The sequence below is a fragment of the Vipera ursinii genome (assembly GCF_947247035.1).
Source record: "Vipera ursinii genome assembly, chromosome: 1".
Lineage (NCBI taxonomy): Eukaryota > Metazoa > Chordata > Lepidosauria > Squamata > Viperidae > Vipera > Vipera ursinii.
The window spans coordinates 288,325,532-288,342,537 of NC_139512.1; the positions used below are offsets into that span (position 1 = coordinate 288,325,532).

A 17,006-nucleotide genomic window follows, 5' to 3' on the forward strand; every position below is an offset into this window, starting at 1 on the left:
TAAGAGACAGCATGACCTACAACTGGATAGTGGGATGGGCAACAGGCTCAGAAGGGTTCCTCCCTTACTTTCTTGAGTTGTAAAGAAAGCAGGGGGAAAGGTTGCAAGGTTGATGTTGGTCTCACGGAGTAAACCAGATGGGAATCACAATCAGATGAGCTAATTATACTTTATGGTAAAGCCAAATTGACAGAAACTTTCAAGTCTGAAAGTACACCTCTCTCTTCCCTCTCCCATCTTGTTTATAATCCAAGCAACTAAGGAAGGTTTCTTCTGAGTCTCTTGCTTCACCCATGTCCATTTGTGAGCTCTGCTGTCTCTTATCTGACTGTTCCCCAGGCAGCATCTCTTGGCTCTGTCTCAAAGTTCTTCCCCAGTTCCATTACGTTTAATTAGTGCAGCACTTCCTGTGTCTCTTGTACGATGGTTTCATGTCAAGGGATTATTGTGTGGGTTCTGGGCCAAGCTGATCATGCTAGAATCGTTCAATATTAACTTAAAGAAATTTGAGCAAGCTTTGGCAAAAATTGACAGGTACCTGAACTTGAATATCTCTTACTCTAAACTATAGATCAATATTTTGTTTCTATTCCCTTAAGCAATGTTAGAAAAGCCTTCCTCTTATGGTATAGGTGGGGAATTTATGTCGTTGCAAATCCTGCTGAACAACAACTCTTTTCCACCCTGTCCAATGGTAGAGTACTTGAACAACATTTGAAAAGTCATAAGCTCCCCAGCTCTGTGCTAATCTTAAAATAAAAACTACTTTTAAGTTCGAAGCTCACAGAGTTAATATTCCTGCATATGTAAATAGTACTTGGGTATTGGCTTGAAGAGTTCCATAGCCCCTTTTCCCAAGATATAAATTTCTTTGATTTTTTTATTAGCGATACATCTACATAATAGTAAGAAATAATAATAATAATAATAATAATAATAATAATAATAATAATAATAATAATAATAACAATAACAATAACAATAAGTTGGAAGGGACCTTGGAGGTCATCTAGTCCAACCCCCTGCTAAGGCAGGAAACCCTGTACCATTAAATTAAAAATGTAATTATTACTGAAATTTTAGAATTTTTATTACTTTGGAATCACCCCGATGTGATTATGAAGTATTTAAAATTATATTGCTTTCAACTGTTTTGACAACTGCTATGTGTTTGCACACTTTTTATTAGGTAAAATGAAATGTTTCTAACATGTTCTGTAGTAACCTATCTGCATCTTGTTTCCCTAGATGTTGAAAAGTGGCTCAGGAGTTATGCGAGTTCTAGGCTTGGTCCTGGCTTTTGGGAATTACATGAATGGTGGAAATAGGACAAGAGGACAAGCAGATGGTTTTGGATTAGACATACTTCCCAAACTCAAAGATGTCAAGAGTAGTGTACGTTTTATCCTGCCATGCCTTAATTTAACATTATGCTGCATTGCTTTATTAAGCCTGAAAGGCTCATGGTTACAGTGCTTACAGTGCTCTGGTGATGCATTGAAAAAAGTGACTTAAGATCACTTTTCACACTTATGACCAGTGCTTTATTTGTAAAAGAAAAAGGTGCCGGAACTCACACATGTCATACAACCTGCCTTGCCTACCCTACAAGGTTCCATCCAAAAAAGGTGCCGGAACTCCGTTCTGGGGCGTTCTATGACAAAAAAAGCCCTGCTTGTGACCATTGCAGCATTCCCATGGTCATGTGATTTACATTTGGATGCTTGACAACTGACTCACATTAATGACCGTTGCGGTGTCCCAGGGTCATGTGCTCACCTTTTGCGACCTTCTGACAAGCAAAGTCAGTGGGGAAGCCAGATTCACTTAACAACTGTGTGAGTAACAACTGCAGTGATTCACTCAACAAATGTGGTAAGAAAAGTTGCAAAATGGGGCAAAATTCACGTAACAAATTTCTCACTTAGCAATATAAATTTTGGGCTCAGTTGTGGCCATATCTCTAGGACTACTAGTATGCATATTAGGAGGAAAAAAGTATTAAAAAGGATATATACCAGGAGATGTAACAATGATCAGTCAGTTTTGTGCTATTTTTCCTTCCAAATTTGTAAATTCATAGTGATATAGATTAAAATAAACCTGTGTTCATGGAAGAAACCTGAACCTGACAAATTAATCTATCACTAAATCCTGTTCATTGTCAGCACATTGGATTACCACTTCTAAAATTCTGATATTTCTCCTATTATTAATATTGAAAAACAAACATATTCAGCGGTTTTAAAACTACATATGTGTTCTATTTAATAATGAATGTATATAACATCTCGGTAATCTTCCCATTGTTTGCATATATTTTCCTTTTTGGTATTTCAGTAACAAATTTTTAAAAAAAAACTGGGTAAAGGCTCAGAAAGAGGAGGACCTTTTCGTTTCAACATTTCCTAGAATTCTTGCCTACACTATAGAACTAGCATGTCGCCTTAACAATGATAATTTTAAAAAACCTCTATTATCTATTGCATAAATGCATGGAAGGCTTTTGATTTTGTTCTCACTTCCATTTTGGGCTTTCATTTGCTTTCTTGCATAACGCAGGCAGTCCGTACGTAATGGTGGTGACTGGCAACTCTATCCCTAAGCGATCTCATAAAGTGGGGTATCACATGACTGCACCAACTTACAACAGCAGCTCCAGCAATTCTGATTGCTACCATTGAACAAATTCCACATTATAGTTAAGAGCATTGTCACATGATTACCATTTGAGAACTGCTGCCGGTTTCTTTATTGGCTTTGATGGTTGGAAGCTGGCAGTGAAGATCACAAAGGTGATAACCAATAGCAATAGCACTTATATACCATTCCATTGTGCTTTACAGCACTCTCCAAGTGGTTTACAATATCAATATATGGCCCCCAACAATCCGGGTTCTCATTTTACTGACTTTGGAAGGGTAGAAGACTATGTTAACCTACAGCCCATCAGGACTGAACTCCAGGCTGTGGACAGAGTTACCCTGCAATATTTTTACCACTGCAACGTCAGGGCTCCTCATGTGAGGGCGGGATGCTGCCACCATCATAATTGCAAGATGGTTGCCAAGCACCCAAATCAGGATTACAGGACAGCAGCAACAGCTACTATGACAAGTCATGAGTCTCCTCATTCAGCACCATCATAACTTTGAATGGCCGCTGAAGGAGTGGTTGTTATCCAAGGATCTGATCCAAATGTATACAAATAGAAATTATTTGATCTAAATGTCAATATATTTCATATCTAAATGCTATTTAATTTTGACTTTATACAGGATAACAGCAGGAGTCTTCTGTCGTATATTGTTTCATATTATCTGCGTAACTTTGATGAGGTAAGTATGAACTTCCATTTTAACCTTTTTTTTCTTTTAGGATAGTTTTTGTTTCTGTCATTTAATATAAATACTTTTAGTGAGATCTAGGAGGGTGGCTTCTTGAGGAAACAAAGAATAAAGAAAGAAATCCTTTCATATGCGCTCAAAAATCTGCTTTTTTAACCTCAGGCTTCATTTCTCAACCTCTAAGGAAGGTGTTTGAAGGCATAGGAAGTGTGCAGTATGAAGGCGAGTTTAAAAAGTGTTCCATTTCATGTTCAGGTGTTTCTTTCACAATATTGGATGTCATCTCTTTATCTTCTGGTTCCTTAAGATTGCAATGAAGGCAGTTGATAAATCTGGTTGTTGTTTGCTTATGGCTTAGATCAGTGTTTCCCAACCTTAGCCATTTTAAGATATGTGGACTTCAATTCCCAGAATACCCCAGCCAGCATGGCTGGCTGGAGTATTCTGGGAGTTGAAGTCCACACATCTTAAAATGGCTAAGGTTGGGAAATGCTGGCTTAGATACTTTCTAAAGTGAAAGATATTCCTAGCATATGCTCAGTAGTATCATTGGCTAAAATCTATCAAAGGAAAGCAAAACTGACCGGATTTTGTGTGTGTGTCTGTGTGTCTGTGTGTTTCTGTGTATGTATCCTGCCTTTATTTTTATCAATAATTCAGGGTGACAAACATATCTAATACTCCTTCCTCCTATTTTCCCCATAACAACAGCCCTGGGAGGTGAGTTTTGCTGAGAGAGTGACTGGCCCAAAGTCACCCAGCATTAGGCAGGAATAAAATTAACAGTCTCCTGGTATCTAGCCTGGTGCTTTAACTTCTATACCAAACCAGCTCTTAAGTTTGCCACTGAATTGCTATTTCTGACATTTAAATGGCACCCAATCAAGAACATTCCCTTTACAGATTATACTATCACTAATACAGAAATTTAGCAGAGCCAAAAGAAAAGAATGTGAAGGCAGCTGGTTCCTCACCCCTGCCTTAAACGATACTTGCTCTTGAATCACTTCGGTAATATAATGAATGAAAGAAAGAGAAATATATAGTTCTTGTCTCAATGTTATATTATCTATTTATATTATCTATTATCTATTGCCAGGATGCTGGAAAAGAACAATGCATCTTCCCTCTTCCAGAACCGCAGGATCTTTTTCAAGCTTCTCAGCTAAAATTTGAAGAGTTCAATAAGGATCTTCGCAAGCTGAGAAAAGACTTGAGAGGTAAAAGCTTTCTGATACTCCTAGTCACTTTGTTTTTTAGGTAGACATGGGAACATTCTGGCAAATACCTCTAATCTGTGCCACCAAGAAGAAATAGCAATGAGAAAGCCACTGTGAGAGACAAATTCTCAGATACAGAAATATATCAGACCTTAGGTTGCATTTTGAATTATATTTAAAGATTCAGATAGATTTGTCTTAAGAAAGGAAGTGGGAAAATTCAATTGCAAATCTGAAATGTATCAAATTTATTTAAAATATGTAATATATAATACATATATGAATATTGTATATAAAATATATTTTTAAATATATATTTTTTTTCTCAAAGCTCAATGTTTGAGAAATCAAATTTCATCTAGGAATTGCTGAAGATTCTTCCTAAATAATCAGTATATTCCTAAAACAAATTTCAGAGACTTCTTAGGCTACATCCTGTGCAGAATTACCCAGAAATTGGTTTCATGAAACTCAGAAGGATTTCTGTCCATATAGACATTTATACAATTCTGTTGCTAAATTGCAAAAATACCTTCCACAACCATGATCCACCAAGGTTTTTGCAAGTTTCTGCAACCTATCTGGAAATCCTGGGAGATTGGGCAAAGAATAGGAAAATTTGAAAGCGCTCAGTTCAAATCTCATCTTTGCCACAAGTGTTAGTTTCTCTAAGGCAATTTGCTATTGTTCTGTCTAGCACAGGGCAGAAAAAACATAGTCCTACAATGTTTTTCTTTTTTATCTTAATTGTGTGGCAAACACAGTGTCCAAATCAGGAAGCTAGGCAGCCAGGCCTGTTTGGGTCAAGAAACTTTAAACTTCCTTTCAAGAAGGGAACGTGATAGCCTTGGGCTTTTTCTGTTAAAACGTTAGCCAAAGGGTTTGTGGAAATGTTCTCTCTTTATTTTAGAAACATCTCTTCAGTGGTGTGCATTCTGTTTGATTTCCAATGCATCAGTTAAATACCAGGAGAAGTTTTAGGAAGAATTCATCCCACCTTTTTCAATGCAGTTGTGATTGATGGAAGGGGAGAGGTCAACGTGGAAAGATTGTAGGAGAAACTATCCAGCCAGTTGCTCTGCCCACAAACATAGTGAAGAATTTTGTCTCCTGATCTAGTTCTGTTTCTAAGCCTCACCCTTCTCTGCAGTATGCTAACGCTAATATGGAAATACTAATATTGGCAGGTCTTAAGGGCCTATTGTAAGGTTTGTAGATATGTAATACTATATAAGAGAAAGAGAAAGAGAGGGAGAGAGAGAGAGAATGAATGAGACTGAGAGAAAGAATGAGGGGGGGGATGTCTCCTGCCAAGAAAGCTGATATAAAATATACTAACTTTTTCCAGATGTCAAAATTAATATCTTTGGTTCTAGCCACTTTCCCTAAACTTTCATTTCCATTATATAGGCAAGCCCTAATTTTCTGGGTCCCCTGGGATTTAAACTAAGACTGATGATTCACACAAAAACTCCAAAAGGAACTGTTCATACTGGATAAACAGGCTTTAAAAATAGCGGAAGTACCATAATACAGCAAAAGCAAAATACATAGCGGAACAAAATATCAACACTTTTGTGAGCATGTGTGTGATATTGATTGACTAATACAGTAGATATTAAAAAAACATGCTAAATATAGTGGCTAAAAAGCAGTTTTTGCTTTGGGGATTGGACTAAATTAATACTGTGACAGCAGTGACTGATCAGAAAATAGGTTTTTGGAGTGAAAATAAATAAATGTATGAAAATGTAAACATAGCATAAAGTTGCTATAAACAAAGGTAAATACCTCCAAGCTGGCTGGAGAATTCTGGGAGTTGAAGTCCACATATCTTCAAGGTGCGAAACAATGCCAAGGTTGAGAAACACTGCTGTATAGCATTAAAGTTAAGGAAAATCTCCCGTAGTTAAAACCTGCCTTCCTGAATAAAGAACTGGATGGAATGTAAACCCCCAAATTGTCCTTCTTGGTGGTAGCCCCAAAGCTTTGAAATCCCTTTCCAGCAAAGATGCTCTTCTTTTAGCTTTCCACACAGTTGTCAAGGCAGTCTTTTTTTTCAGTAGCCATTTGGAAACTAATTATTAGCACTTCATTTGAGGTTCAGTTTGAAAAGCAGTTTTTTTTAATAATCTGTATGAGAGACATCCTCATAATGATTATGCTTTAGCATACACATTGTGTAATATAGACATCTGTAAACCACCTGCAATCTTGGGAGCTTGATCCTATAAACAAATAGACTTAAATGGATGAATTCATGAAATAGCTTTTAAAAACAAGAAATGAACTCTCCTGACAACTCATCTCCCTTTCTTTGAATCTTTTCACCTTGTCTCAGCCAGAAATAGGCTACCTACCCTGCCTTAAAGACCATTTTCTAGAGAGCCCCAGTAGAAAGGGAGGTATCTTTCTCAATGTTGCAACACCTCTCTTTCTATGGTGTGGAACACTTCTATGGAACACTGTGCTGATACTAAATCCCTGTGTTATAATGAAAAGTTGTTAGTAAGGTTGATCGTTACAGGACTAGCCCTGCAGTTAGTGTATTGAAAGTCTTGGAGGATAGTACTATTTCTGCCACTCAGCTGGCCCTCCCTCCTCTAATGGATTTTTCCAAGGGACATGGGAGAATGTGACCAGCAAGGCCAAAATGTAAGTCAGATCACTATTGCTGTATGCACGATGAAGGAATGCATTTCACTGGAATGTCTGAGCTGCCGCTTTCCTTCTGGAGACAAGACAGAAGCCAGACCAAACAGAAGGGTAAGACAACATCGTAAGTCACAAGACAGCTTCTGGCTCAGATTAGAGACAAAGGAGATGGAACTGATTTTCTACACCCAAGGCTTGTATACCAATTAGATTTAGGGGTGCGAGCATAACGTGCATGATTATTGAGTCACCAATAAAAAAAGTAAGTGGTAAAAGGGATAATGGCACTAATAGATGAAGGATGTGTACTGAATGATTTCCAGGTGTTGTGTTTAGTTTAATTTAGCTTAACTTAGTTGACAAACAATTTGCACAGTAGGGCTGCCCATCTCACAAAGGTGACTCTGGGTGAGGTACAGAGCTTAAAACCAAAAACAATGACACATTTCATTAAAAAAAACAAACCCTACTATAATGTATTCCTGGGGTCAAATATAACATTGTCTTTCAAGCCACTGAAATAAAACAGTAAGATAATAGGACTTGCCTTTCCTCCCAATTTTAATCTTATGGGAAAATCCAAATCGTTTATTACCTTGTAAAAGGCCAGTAGGGTTGTGGGCCAGCTGGCTCCCTCCGAAGGCTGTACCATAGGGCAGGCACAGCATCAAAAAGAACATGACCACTAGGGAACACAAAATAATACTAGTTAATGTGGATGTGACCAGGAGTGTTGGTGCAGCTGCATATTTTAAATGCCTGCTACATATACAGCTTGTATTTCTGCCCTCCCAAATTAAATACATACATGGATGAAACAGTTTCTTCCTGTACCTAAATGTGTCAATAACTTGTGTCAAAAAATTGGTACAACTAATATTTGCTCAGTGGGCAGTTTTCACTTCAGTGGTGTCCAATTCTCAGACACTGCCTGGACTAGTCCCTGCAGTTTTCTTGGCAAGATTTTTTGGAAGTAATTGTCATTTCCTCCTTTCTGGGACTAAGAGAAAGTGACAACTGCGAGGTCGCTCAGCTGGCTTTGTGCCTAAAGTGGGACTAGAACTCACAGTCTCCTGGCTTCTAGCTTCATACATTAACCACTACACCAAGCTGGCTTTCAAACAAACCTATATTATTTTTGTAATTACAGTATTTACTTTATGGTACATAATCAAGGGGATATCTTTTGTATACATAGGGCTGAAAAGGAGAATTAAACTGAATTTCCTTAAAAGGAAAAACCATTTTACATTATTTTTAAAATAGTAACTGCACAGATTCCACACCTTAATTTGTTTGCTTGTTTTGTGAGAAGTATGCACTGAACTTAGTTAATTCAGGAGGAAAAAGACATAAAGAATATTAAATAAAAAAACATTAATTTTAGGGTGGTTTTTTTTTGCAAGATGTGGGCAGCTTTCTTATACTTTAGAATATGGAGGGTTTTTTGTTTTTTTTTTGTTTTTTTTGTTTTTTGCAGTTGAAGTAACAATTTCTATAATATTTCTTCTTCAGCTGTCATTAGTTTCTTTTCCATTTGTTTTAAAGCTTTATGTGGTTGAACATTAATCTGTTATGTACCAGACAGACATTCTAATAAACAAAGGGTCTGAGACAGCTCAGGATTTTATTAATATATCTACCAGTTTGGCTCCATTAATTGCCCTTCAATTTCACAGTTCTCTAGGATCCTCAGTTGTGCCTTTCTCAGTTCCTTGACACGGCATTTCTTAAGCAATCTGATCTGCTTTTGATCTCTCCTGATTGTCACCAGAGTTTCTTGCTATAGTTGTGCCAAGCTATAACTTTCAATAGGTCATTCATTCCACATTCAAAATATTAGTACTTGCTACAAGACTTAAAAATCACCTTGCTGTCTTAAAGAGCATCGAGTAGCTGGGTCCACTGAAACAATACAAGAGTATTTTACATGTAACATTTATATTGATTTCTGCAATGCTTCATCCCTCCAACCACATTCACACACATAGACATATTTTAGAACTAACTGAAAATAGAAGTTTAATGTGTACATTTTCAAGAGACTTCAGTTCTAGTTAGGAAAAAAGCTTTGCAAATATGCACATCTACCCAGAAGTAAACCTCTTTTAAATTAAGATAGACCTATTCCCAACTTATGTCAGGACACAGTGCTGGACAAACTTCTTTTGAAAGTTCCTGCAGCATAATCCTAGTTTGGGAAATTTAATTTTGAGTACTCTGAAAGTCTCTCTTTGCTTGATCATAATATTTTTATTAAATATTTAAAAACATAACATGGAAATAAGACTGATGGCAATGAGATATGTTATTATTATTATTGCAGTATTATCAAATTTATTTGCCACCTATCTCACAGTTCAAAATGACTTGGAGTGGCTTATATATTGTTTTTCAGGGTTTTTAGCAAGACATACATACAGATATAGGGCTTAAGGTAATGAGCTAACAGGGAAGCCATGAGTTCTAGTCCTACCTTAGGCACAAAGCCAGTTGGGACAACTTGGGCAGTCACTCTCTCAACTCTAGAATACAGTCAATGGCTAATCATTTCCTAAATCTTGCCAAGAAAACTGCAGGGACTAGTCCAGGCAGTTCCTAGGAGTCAACAGGGGGATAGCTCCCCCGCGTCAATAAAAACATCAATATCGGTAAGGAACAACTTACTAGTTAGAACTTAATGTATATTGTGGAAACCTGTTTGTTGCACTGTTTAAATCATAGCAGACAGTGATGGAAACTTTAGATCAGGCATCTTCAGCATGCCCCCTTTGGTGCTAAATCATCTGTAAACAGCTCAGGTACAAAATGATTTTTAAAAAAGAAAGAAAGAACTTGTCATCTTATAATATTGCTGGGAACAGTTATTCTGTTGAGATTAAAAGAACTAAGTGAAACAAACTGGCTCAGATTAGCCACAGTTCAGTAAATCAAATTCCAACTGTAACAAAATCCAAATTTGAATCTATAAAGATTTTACTTTTACACGTAACTTTAAACTTAAGAAATTATAAATATGAACTTCAAGTATGTGGAAAAAGGCATAATTTTAATATGTTTTTATACATTCTGTCTTATTCAGTGATAATTTATAATTACCTAACTATATTGACACCATGCCATGATATTACTTGAATTACTCAGATTTACTTCACAATCTACAATATGTGCTCTAGTGCTCTAGTTCACAGTCAACATTAGGAAACAGTTTACCATTAAAAAATGTAGATTATAGGTAGGTTAAAACATAATTCCCTACAGAAAATGTCATAATTTTGTTTGAAACTTTATTTTTAATTTTCTGCCATCTAAGGTTTTTATTTTTCCTAGTATACTTTCTACAGTTATGCCATAAATATGCCTGTCTCTTATTTTACTCTGAATGGGTGTGATTAATGAATGTGCATGTGTGTGTGCGTGCAGGTTTTAAAGCACTATTTCTCTACCTCAACAACTTTAAGATGTGTGTCGGGGAGGGGGTGGTAAAGTCCACACGTCTTAAACTTGCCAAAGTTGAGAAACATAGTTTTAATGGGAAAAATTATACAATTGAGAAGTGGCACATCAGGTGATCTATCAGCTATATAGAAATACAAAACAAACCTTCTGTCTAACCAAGGTCAGTAACCCCGATAGAGGGCAGTGCAGAATCACTCTTAGGAACCTCCATGCCATGCCAATCCTAAGCCACTTATGTAGACCTAAGTTGCAGAGTGACAAATAAAGACACTCCAAGGCTGTTCTCCTGTAGAATGAGAAACAGCAGCACATGAGAGCTGCACCTTTGGGTGTGATTCAATTTTAAGGTAATGAGGCTATTCAAGTCCTCAGTGGTTTTCATGACTGCTGCTGACCCATTTCATAGAAGGATCCTGTGGCCAGCTCATCATCCTTGCTGCATCCGCAGACAGCAGTAGTCTTTGCAAATATGGCTGAAAGGGTTAATTGACTGAAACACTGCTGTATCCAGACTTCTAAACTGAAACCATATGTAAATGAAGGGCAAGATTTCATTCAGTCTCTGAGTCACATCTTACAATCCTTAAAGCTCCAAACAAGTCTCTTCTGGGAGAGGGTTATGAAGCCCCAACAGTCATTGGCCTAAGTCAGAACAATCCTTTCCCAAAACAAGTAGCTAAAAGAAGAAGGTGTATACTCACAGTTAAATGTGATTTCCCCTTCTGATGTTACACTGCAAAATATCTTTAAAGTTCCCAACTTTTATCACTTCTGTATGGCAGTGGGATAGTCAGAGCACTTGAGAACTCTCTTGTAGAGAATATTTTTAAAGGCATACGTCTATAATATATTAATAAAAATAGTTTGGCAGAATGTTTAGAGCAGGAAATAAGATGCATTCATGATGCACATAACTCCATTTTTAAAGTAGAGGGACAATTCATGTATTGAATTTGTAAAATTTGAATTTATTTTTAATACATTTTCCGGAGGTGTAGTAACTTAGTATTATAATAGTCTCTCTTCCAATTTCAGGTTAAAAGAAGTTTGGCTGAACTTTTATAACATTTTCACCCTTCAATATTAATATGACCTATATTCTAATTGACTATGATTTGTTGCTGTTGCTGTTTGCTTGTTTTGTTTTTGCTATGGTTTGACAAATTATTCAGTGCATATTGGACCTTTCCCATGTACCCAGAAGCTTGGAAATGAGCTGTTCAGAATAAAATATTTGGAGAAAGAGACCTGCCCTTTCGTGGACATCTCATGCTATTTTATCATACAAATGGCATATTGTTAGCAGAAGCGATAGCAGATTTGGAATCCAGATACATATCTGTATGTGTTTGTGAGTTTGAATTCTATAGGTGCCACATCCCTTGTGATGCTGTAAATTAAATTGAATCCACTCATTTTGTCTTCAGTTGGGCAAAAGAGACGATGGGAGATTGGTACAATATAAAATATTGATTCTAATTAATTGTTGTTGATAATAACATCAATATTTCCTCCTATACCTCAGTAGCCAACATCAATATTTCCTCCTATACCTCAGTAGCCAACATCAATATTTCCTCCTATACCTCAGTAGTCAGCACTCTCTTCCTCCCCCTCTCTCTCTTAAACTGTCAATGGTTCATTCTTTACTCTAAACATGTACATTTTGTTTTCTACTTTCTGCTCTTGAAGTCAGAAAACAGACTGGTTTTCCCTGAAGAGACAACAGAAGTCAGTGAAACCACATAAGCGATCAAAACAAGCTTATATTGCACCGCAGCTCCCCCACTTACTGTGTAATTGGCCTAACATCACATTTGTTTAGACACAGAGCCTATAAAGACTAAACTTGGTAACCATGAATGGTCTCATTGAGGTCAATAGAATTTACATGGTAGGGTTGTTAAACATGTTTACAAGCGTGTGTGATCTGAGCCTTGGTAAATTATTGTAACTGAGTAGAGGATTCCACAAAGTTTAAAAATAGTTTTGGCTATCTGATTTGCACTTGTGGATGAATTTTAAAAGCTTATCCTTGAAAGGCAGATGCAGTATTGTGTGTGTTTTTTTTAAATCTCTTCAAGCAGCAAATGTTAGTTAATTTAAAAAAACAAAACAGGTTCACCTATTAAACAAGTCTTACTACTTTCGGAAAGACTTCTGGCAGTTTTGCTTTAAGTGAATGTTCATTTCCCAATGTAATTTTAATGCACTGTACCTAGGTCTGATTCAAAAACAATTTTATTTTCAAAGCCATGTCATTGATTTTATATTCATGTAAAAACAATGTTAAGGAATTAAATAAACAAATAGCTGCAGTACATTTTAACTCAATTTCCTTTCATTTTTATTGGAAGTATTTCTTATAGAATGTCTAGCTATTTCTAGAGAGTGTCAAGTTGAGAAAAGCTACCTTAATTCCTTTCATTATTTTTTAAATTTGTAAAAATGGGGTTTTACCACAAAATGTTGTCATTTTTTTTCTAATTCCAATTATTATAAGTTTGAAACTTTAACTGCCATTCTGTCAAATTTTTCTATTTGTTCATCTGAACAATGCCATCAAATTTTAGAACCACATGTGAAATAAAATCCACAACTGTGTGCCCCTATAGTTAAGATCACTTCTTTAGATTTTACTTTCTTTAACATTTTAATTTGAAGTTTGAAATCAAGCATAACCATTAAATTCTCTGAGCTCGATAACCTGATAAATACATCATCAGCAATTGTTTTTTCAGATGTGATTTGAAATAAAAGGTTAAAGTTACCCACAACTTTGCAGACCATTCTACATTTTAAAGGGCTTTCATAATTTATTCTGCTTTTCTCTTAAATGGTGAATGTCAGTTACAGTTCACAAGAGAATTTTATGGGTTTATCATGCTCAGAATTTAAGATCTTAAGGTGTTGGATCTATAATGAGAAGACCCAGATTGAATACTTTGGTGATCATGGAACACACTGGTTATTTTGGACCATTTATTATCACTTGCCATAACTTGTCCATGTGGTGGCTACTGGGGAAAAATGGAGTAAGAATACTATGTATACAGCTTTGAGTTTCTCAAAGAAAAGCTATAAATCTAACAATGTGTTAAATCTATAACCATAAAAGATAAATTATTCAGCACACTTTAGCTTGGATTTGGAAATAGCCAATGAAATTCAATACTTCTTGTTTGCTTGTTTTGACAAAGAAAGCAATAACAACATATAGATGCATTAATTTGCATATTAAACAGCTGTTCTTTGGCCAATACATTTAAATGACTTTCAGATTTGCTACTGGATTCTGCATGTGTATGCATCCATAATGATGCTAATTTTGGGTTGCATCAAAAAAGCAAACAGCAGATCAGATATTGCTACTGTGATATTGCATGCTGATTTTGTTTCTAGTGAGATACATTTTTATTCTACATATGTGGCATTGCAATGATAACTACTGAAGTTGTATTCCTGTACATTAAAAATTACATTTATATAGATTTCCATGACCAATCATATGAAAGCTATCATTAATAAACTTTAGCCAGTCTAAGTGGCAGTAATCCAACAAAAACAGGTACTTTTTCAGTGAGAAATCAGACTTTGTAACTCATCCTAGATGTCCACTGGGATCCAACACAAGTCTTACCTTTTCTTTATAATGAATATTGTAAAGCAACATTTTATTTCAAATCCTTATGTTCCTTTAATTTTCAGCATGTGAGACAGAAGCAGGCAAAGTTTGCCAGTTTTCATTAGAAGAACACATCCAGCCCTTTAAAGACAACATGGACAAATTCATTAGTCAAGGTAAATAATGACTAGTAATTTAATCTTTCCAAGCTTTATCACAAGAATGTTGTAGAAACAATATTTAGACATGGTGAATGACGTGTCTATTTATTTTGGAGCCATAGAAATGTGCAGATTAGCTTAATCAGAGGGTTTCTTATTTCAAAATAGCTTACCTGTTCTGTGCTCCCTTTCTGAATGTTATTAGTGGCCATTGTTCACTAAGAAAGTTTTCTGAGTTCATATTCTGTGTAGGAAGCAATTTTCCAACATTTGTTTCTTGACAGTTTCATAAACTGGTGCCTTGACTTGTGTCCAGATACATGGTGATATTTTTCAAAGGACCTATAAACTTCTGGGTTATTTCATTTGCAGATTGCCTCTGGACAGTCATATGTTTTGGAAACAAAATCCAAAGCATTTTCTAAAAATGTCCAGGTCACGTTCAGGAAATATAAAAAGAATTGTGGGTTTGTAGGACATAGTTACTTTTTCACCTTCATTTCATTTTTTTTTTCAGTGATTGATCTTTATCATGTTTTTGTGCAGGCACAATATTTTTTGGGTTATTACATGCCTACATAAATACATGCACAAATACCCACAAATTATTTAAAGAAAATAAAGGACCTCTTCTTTGGAACTAAGTTAGAAAGACTTTCTAGTGTCTTTAGTAGTGATGTACCATGAAATTTTTAACAAATATACAAATATCAGTATTCTTCCAATCCTGAATCTTCATGGACTTCGGGGGAAAAAGTCCAGATACAGATGATACAGATAAAGGCCTTTCTATAGCAGGTCTTTCAAAGAGGCATGCAATTGTGATAATGGAAGATTTAAATTATACTGACATCTGCTGACTCTGCCAAGAATCAGAAGACTGACAAATAACAGAATAATGGAGTTGGAAGCGACCTTGGAGGTCTTCTAAGCCAACCCCCTTATCAAGCAGGCGACCCTATAGCAGTGGTGGCGAACCTATGGCACGCGTGCCAGAGGCGACACTCAGAACCCTCTCTGTGGGCATGTGCACCATCACCCCAGTCCTTCCTTTCCCTGCAGCCCCCTCCTCATCAGCAGCCCCACCAGAGAAGAGTTGCCCATGGGCGCAGACCAGCACAGCCAAGAACATGGCAGCTGGGCAGCAGGGACAAGACTGTGCCCTCACACCCCGTTGCATGCAGATGATGCTGCGGGGTGCAGATGGAGGGCATGTCCATCATTGTAGGGTTGCCTGATCAATCTGTGGTGGGCCACGGAGGTGGTGGGTGGCCCAGCAGGTGGAGTGGGAGGGGCGGAGTGACAGGGGCAGGGTTTTTTTGGGCACTCAGTCTCTAAAAGGTTCACCATCACTGTCCTATACCATTCCAGACTAGTGGCTGTCCAATCTCTTCTTAAAAGCCTGCTGTGAAGGAGCACCCACAACTTCTGAAGACAAGCCATTCCATCAGTTGATTGTTCTCATTTTAAAAAATTGTCCTTAGTTCTAGGTTGCTTCTCTCCTTACAGTCATTAGTTTCCATCCATTGTTTCTTGTCTTGCCTTTTGATGCTTTGGAAAATAGGTTGACCCTCCCTCTTTTTTATCACTTTTCGTGGCCCTTAAGTTATTCAACAGTTCATATAATCTGAGTTTGGGAATAATTCCTGGTTTCCCTGCCATGTAGCCTTTACTGTCTGCCAAGGCTCAAAACTGATTTCCATGCTTCCCTTTACTTATCTGTCACAGTAAAGAAACAATAGGAGCCCCAATGGAAGGAAAGTGTTGTTTTTTTTCCCAATTGCATCATCTCTCCATCTGATTTCAACTCTTTCCCTGGCCTCTTCTCCTCCCAGTCCCTTAGAAACATTCCTCTTGGCAGTTTTTCCCACCTGGAAAACTCTGTTAAGGACATGGATGTGCTGCTTGGAAAGGGAAGCAGTGATCCTATATACATCTTTCTGGTCAGCTAATCCTCCCCTGCAGATGTCATTTCCATTTAATATCTTTCCCAGCAGAATATTAGTAAAAAAAATATGCCATTTTAGGAGATGTATGGCCAAAAACTTCGGTTAATTTCTGTAATTAAAGTAACATTGTATACCTTGGAATATAAAATCCTCTCATTTTTATTTGGCTGGACCAAATTCAAACGTGAAAGAGTTTGTGTAGGATTTCTCTTTCTCACTGAGAATTTGATAGGCTTTAATTGCAATAGGTTTTCTATGGTCATTTGTTATCGAGGTCGATTTAATCAATGGGTTGCTTCCGCAAGACTGGACACATAAAGACAATGTAGAAGAAGCAAAACAAGGAAAGCATGCAGAGCACGGCTTCTGAAATTCTTTCCAAGCCCTTCATAGCAGGCCTGCCTAGGATTACATGATCAGGAGGGAGGAGGGCTTTGGAATGGAGCAGCCAGCAGCATTCCAAGTTGCTGTCCAACCACTTCTCCCATAGGAGTGAATGGGGGGGATCTCTGCAGCCCCTAACTGGATCCAGTTCATTTTTTGAACTTCAGTTTCTTTTGCTGGCGTCTCCTCCACACAAAACTAGGACT

At 36.9% G+C, this 17,006-nt stretch overlaps 1 protein-coding gene across 1 annotated transcript in view; it reads left to right on the top strand.

Annotated features, from left to right (window-relative positions):
- The window catches only part of FMN2 (formin 2), a gene marked incomplete at its 5' end in the record, with an annotated part of 185,795 nt that overhangs the window by 129,469 nt on the left and 39,320 nt on the right, over positions 1–17,006 (top strand). The window contains 4 exons of the mRNA XM_083348703.1: positions 1,249–1,395; positions 3,279–3,338; positions 4,447–4,567; positions 14,390–14,482. Of these exons, the coding sequence (XP_083204829.1) occupies positions 1,249–1,395; positions 3,279–3,338; positions 4,447–4,567; positions 14,390–14,482 (421 nt within the window). The remainder of the gene's footprint in view (positions 1–1,248; positions 1,396–3,278; positions 3,339–4,446; positions 4,568–14,389; positions 14,483–17,006) is intronic.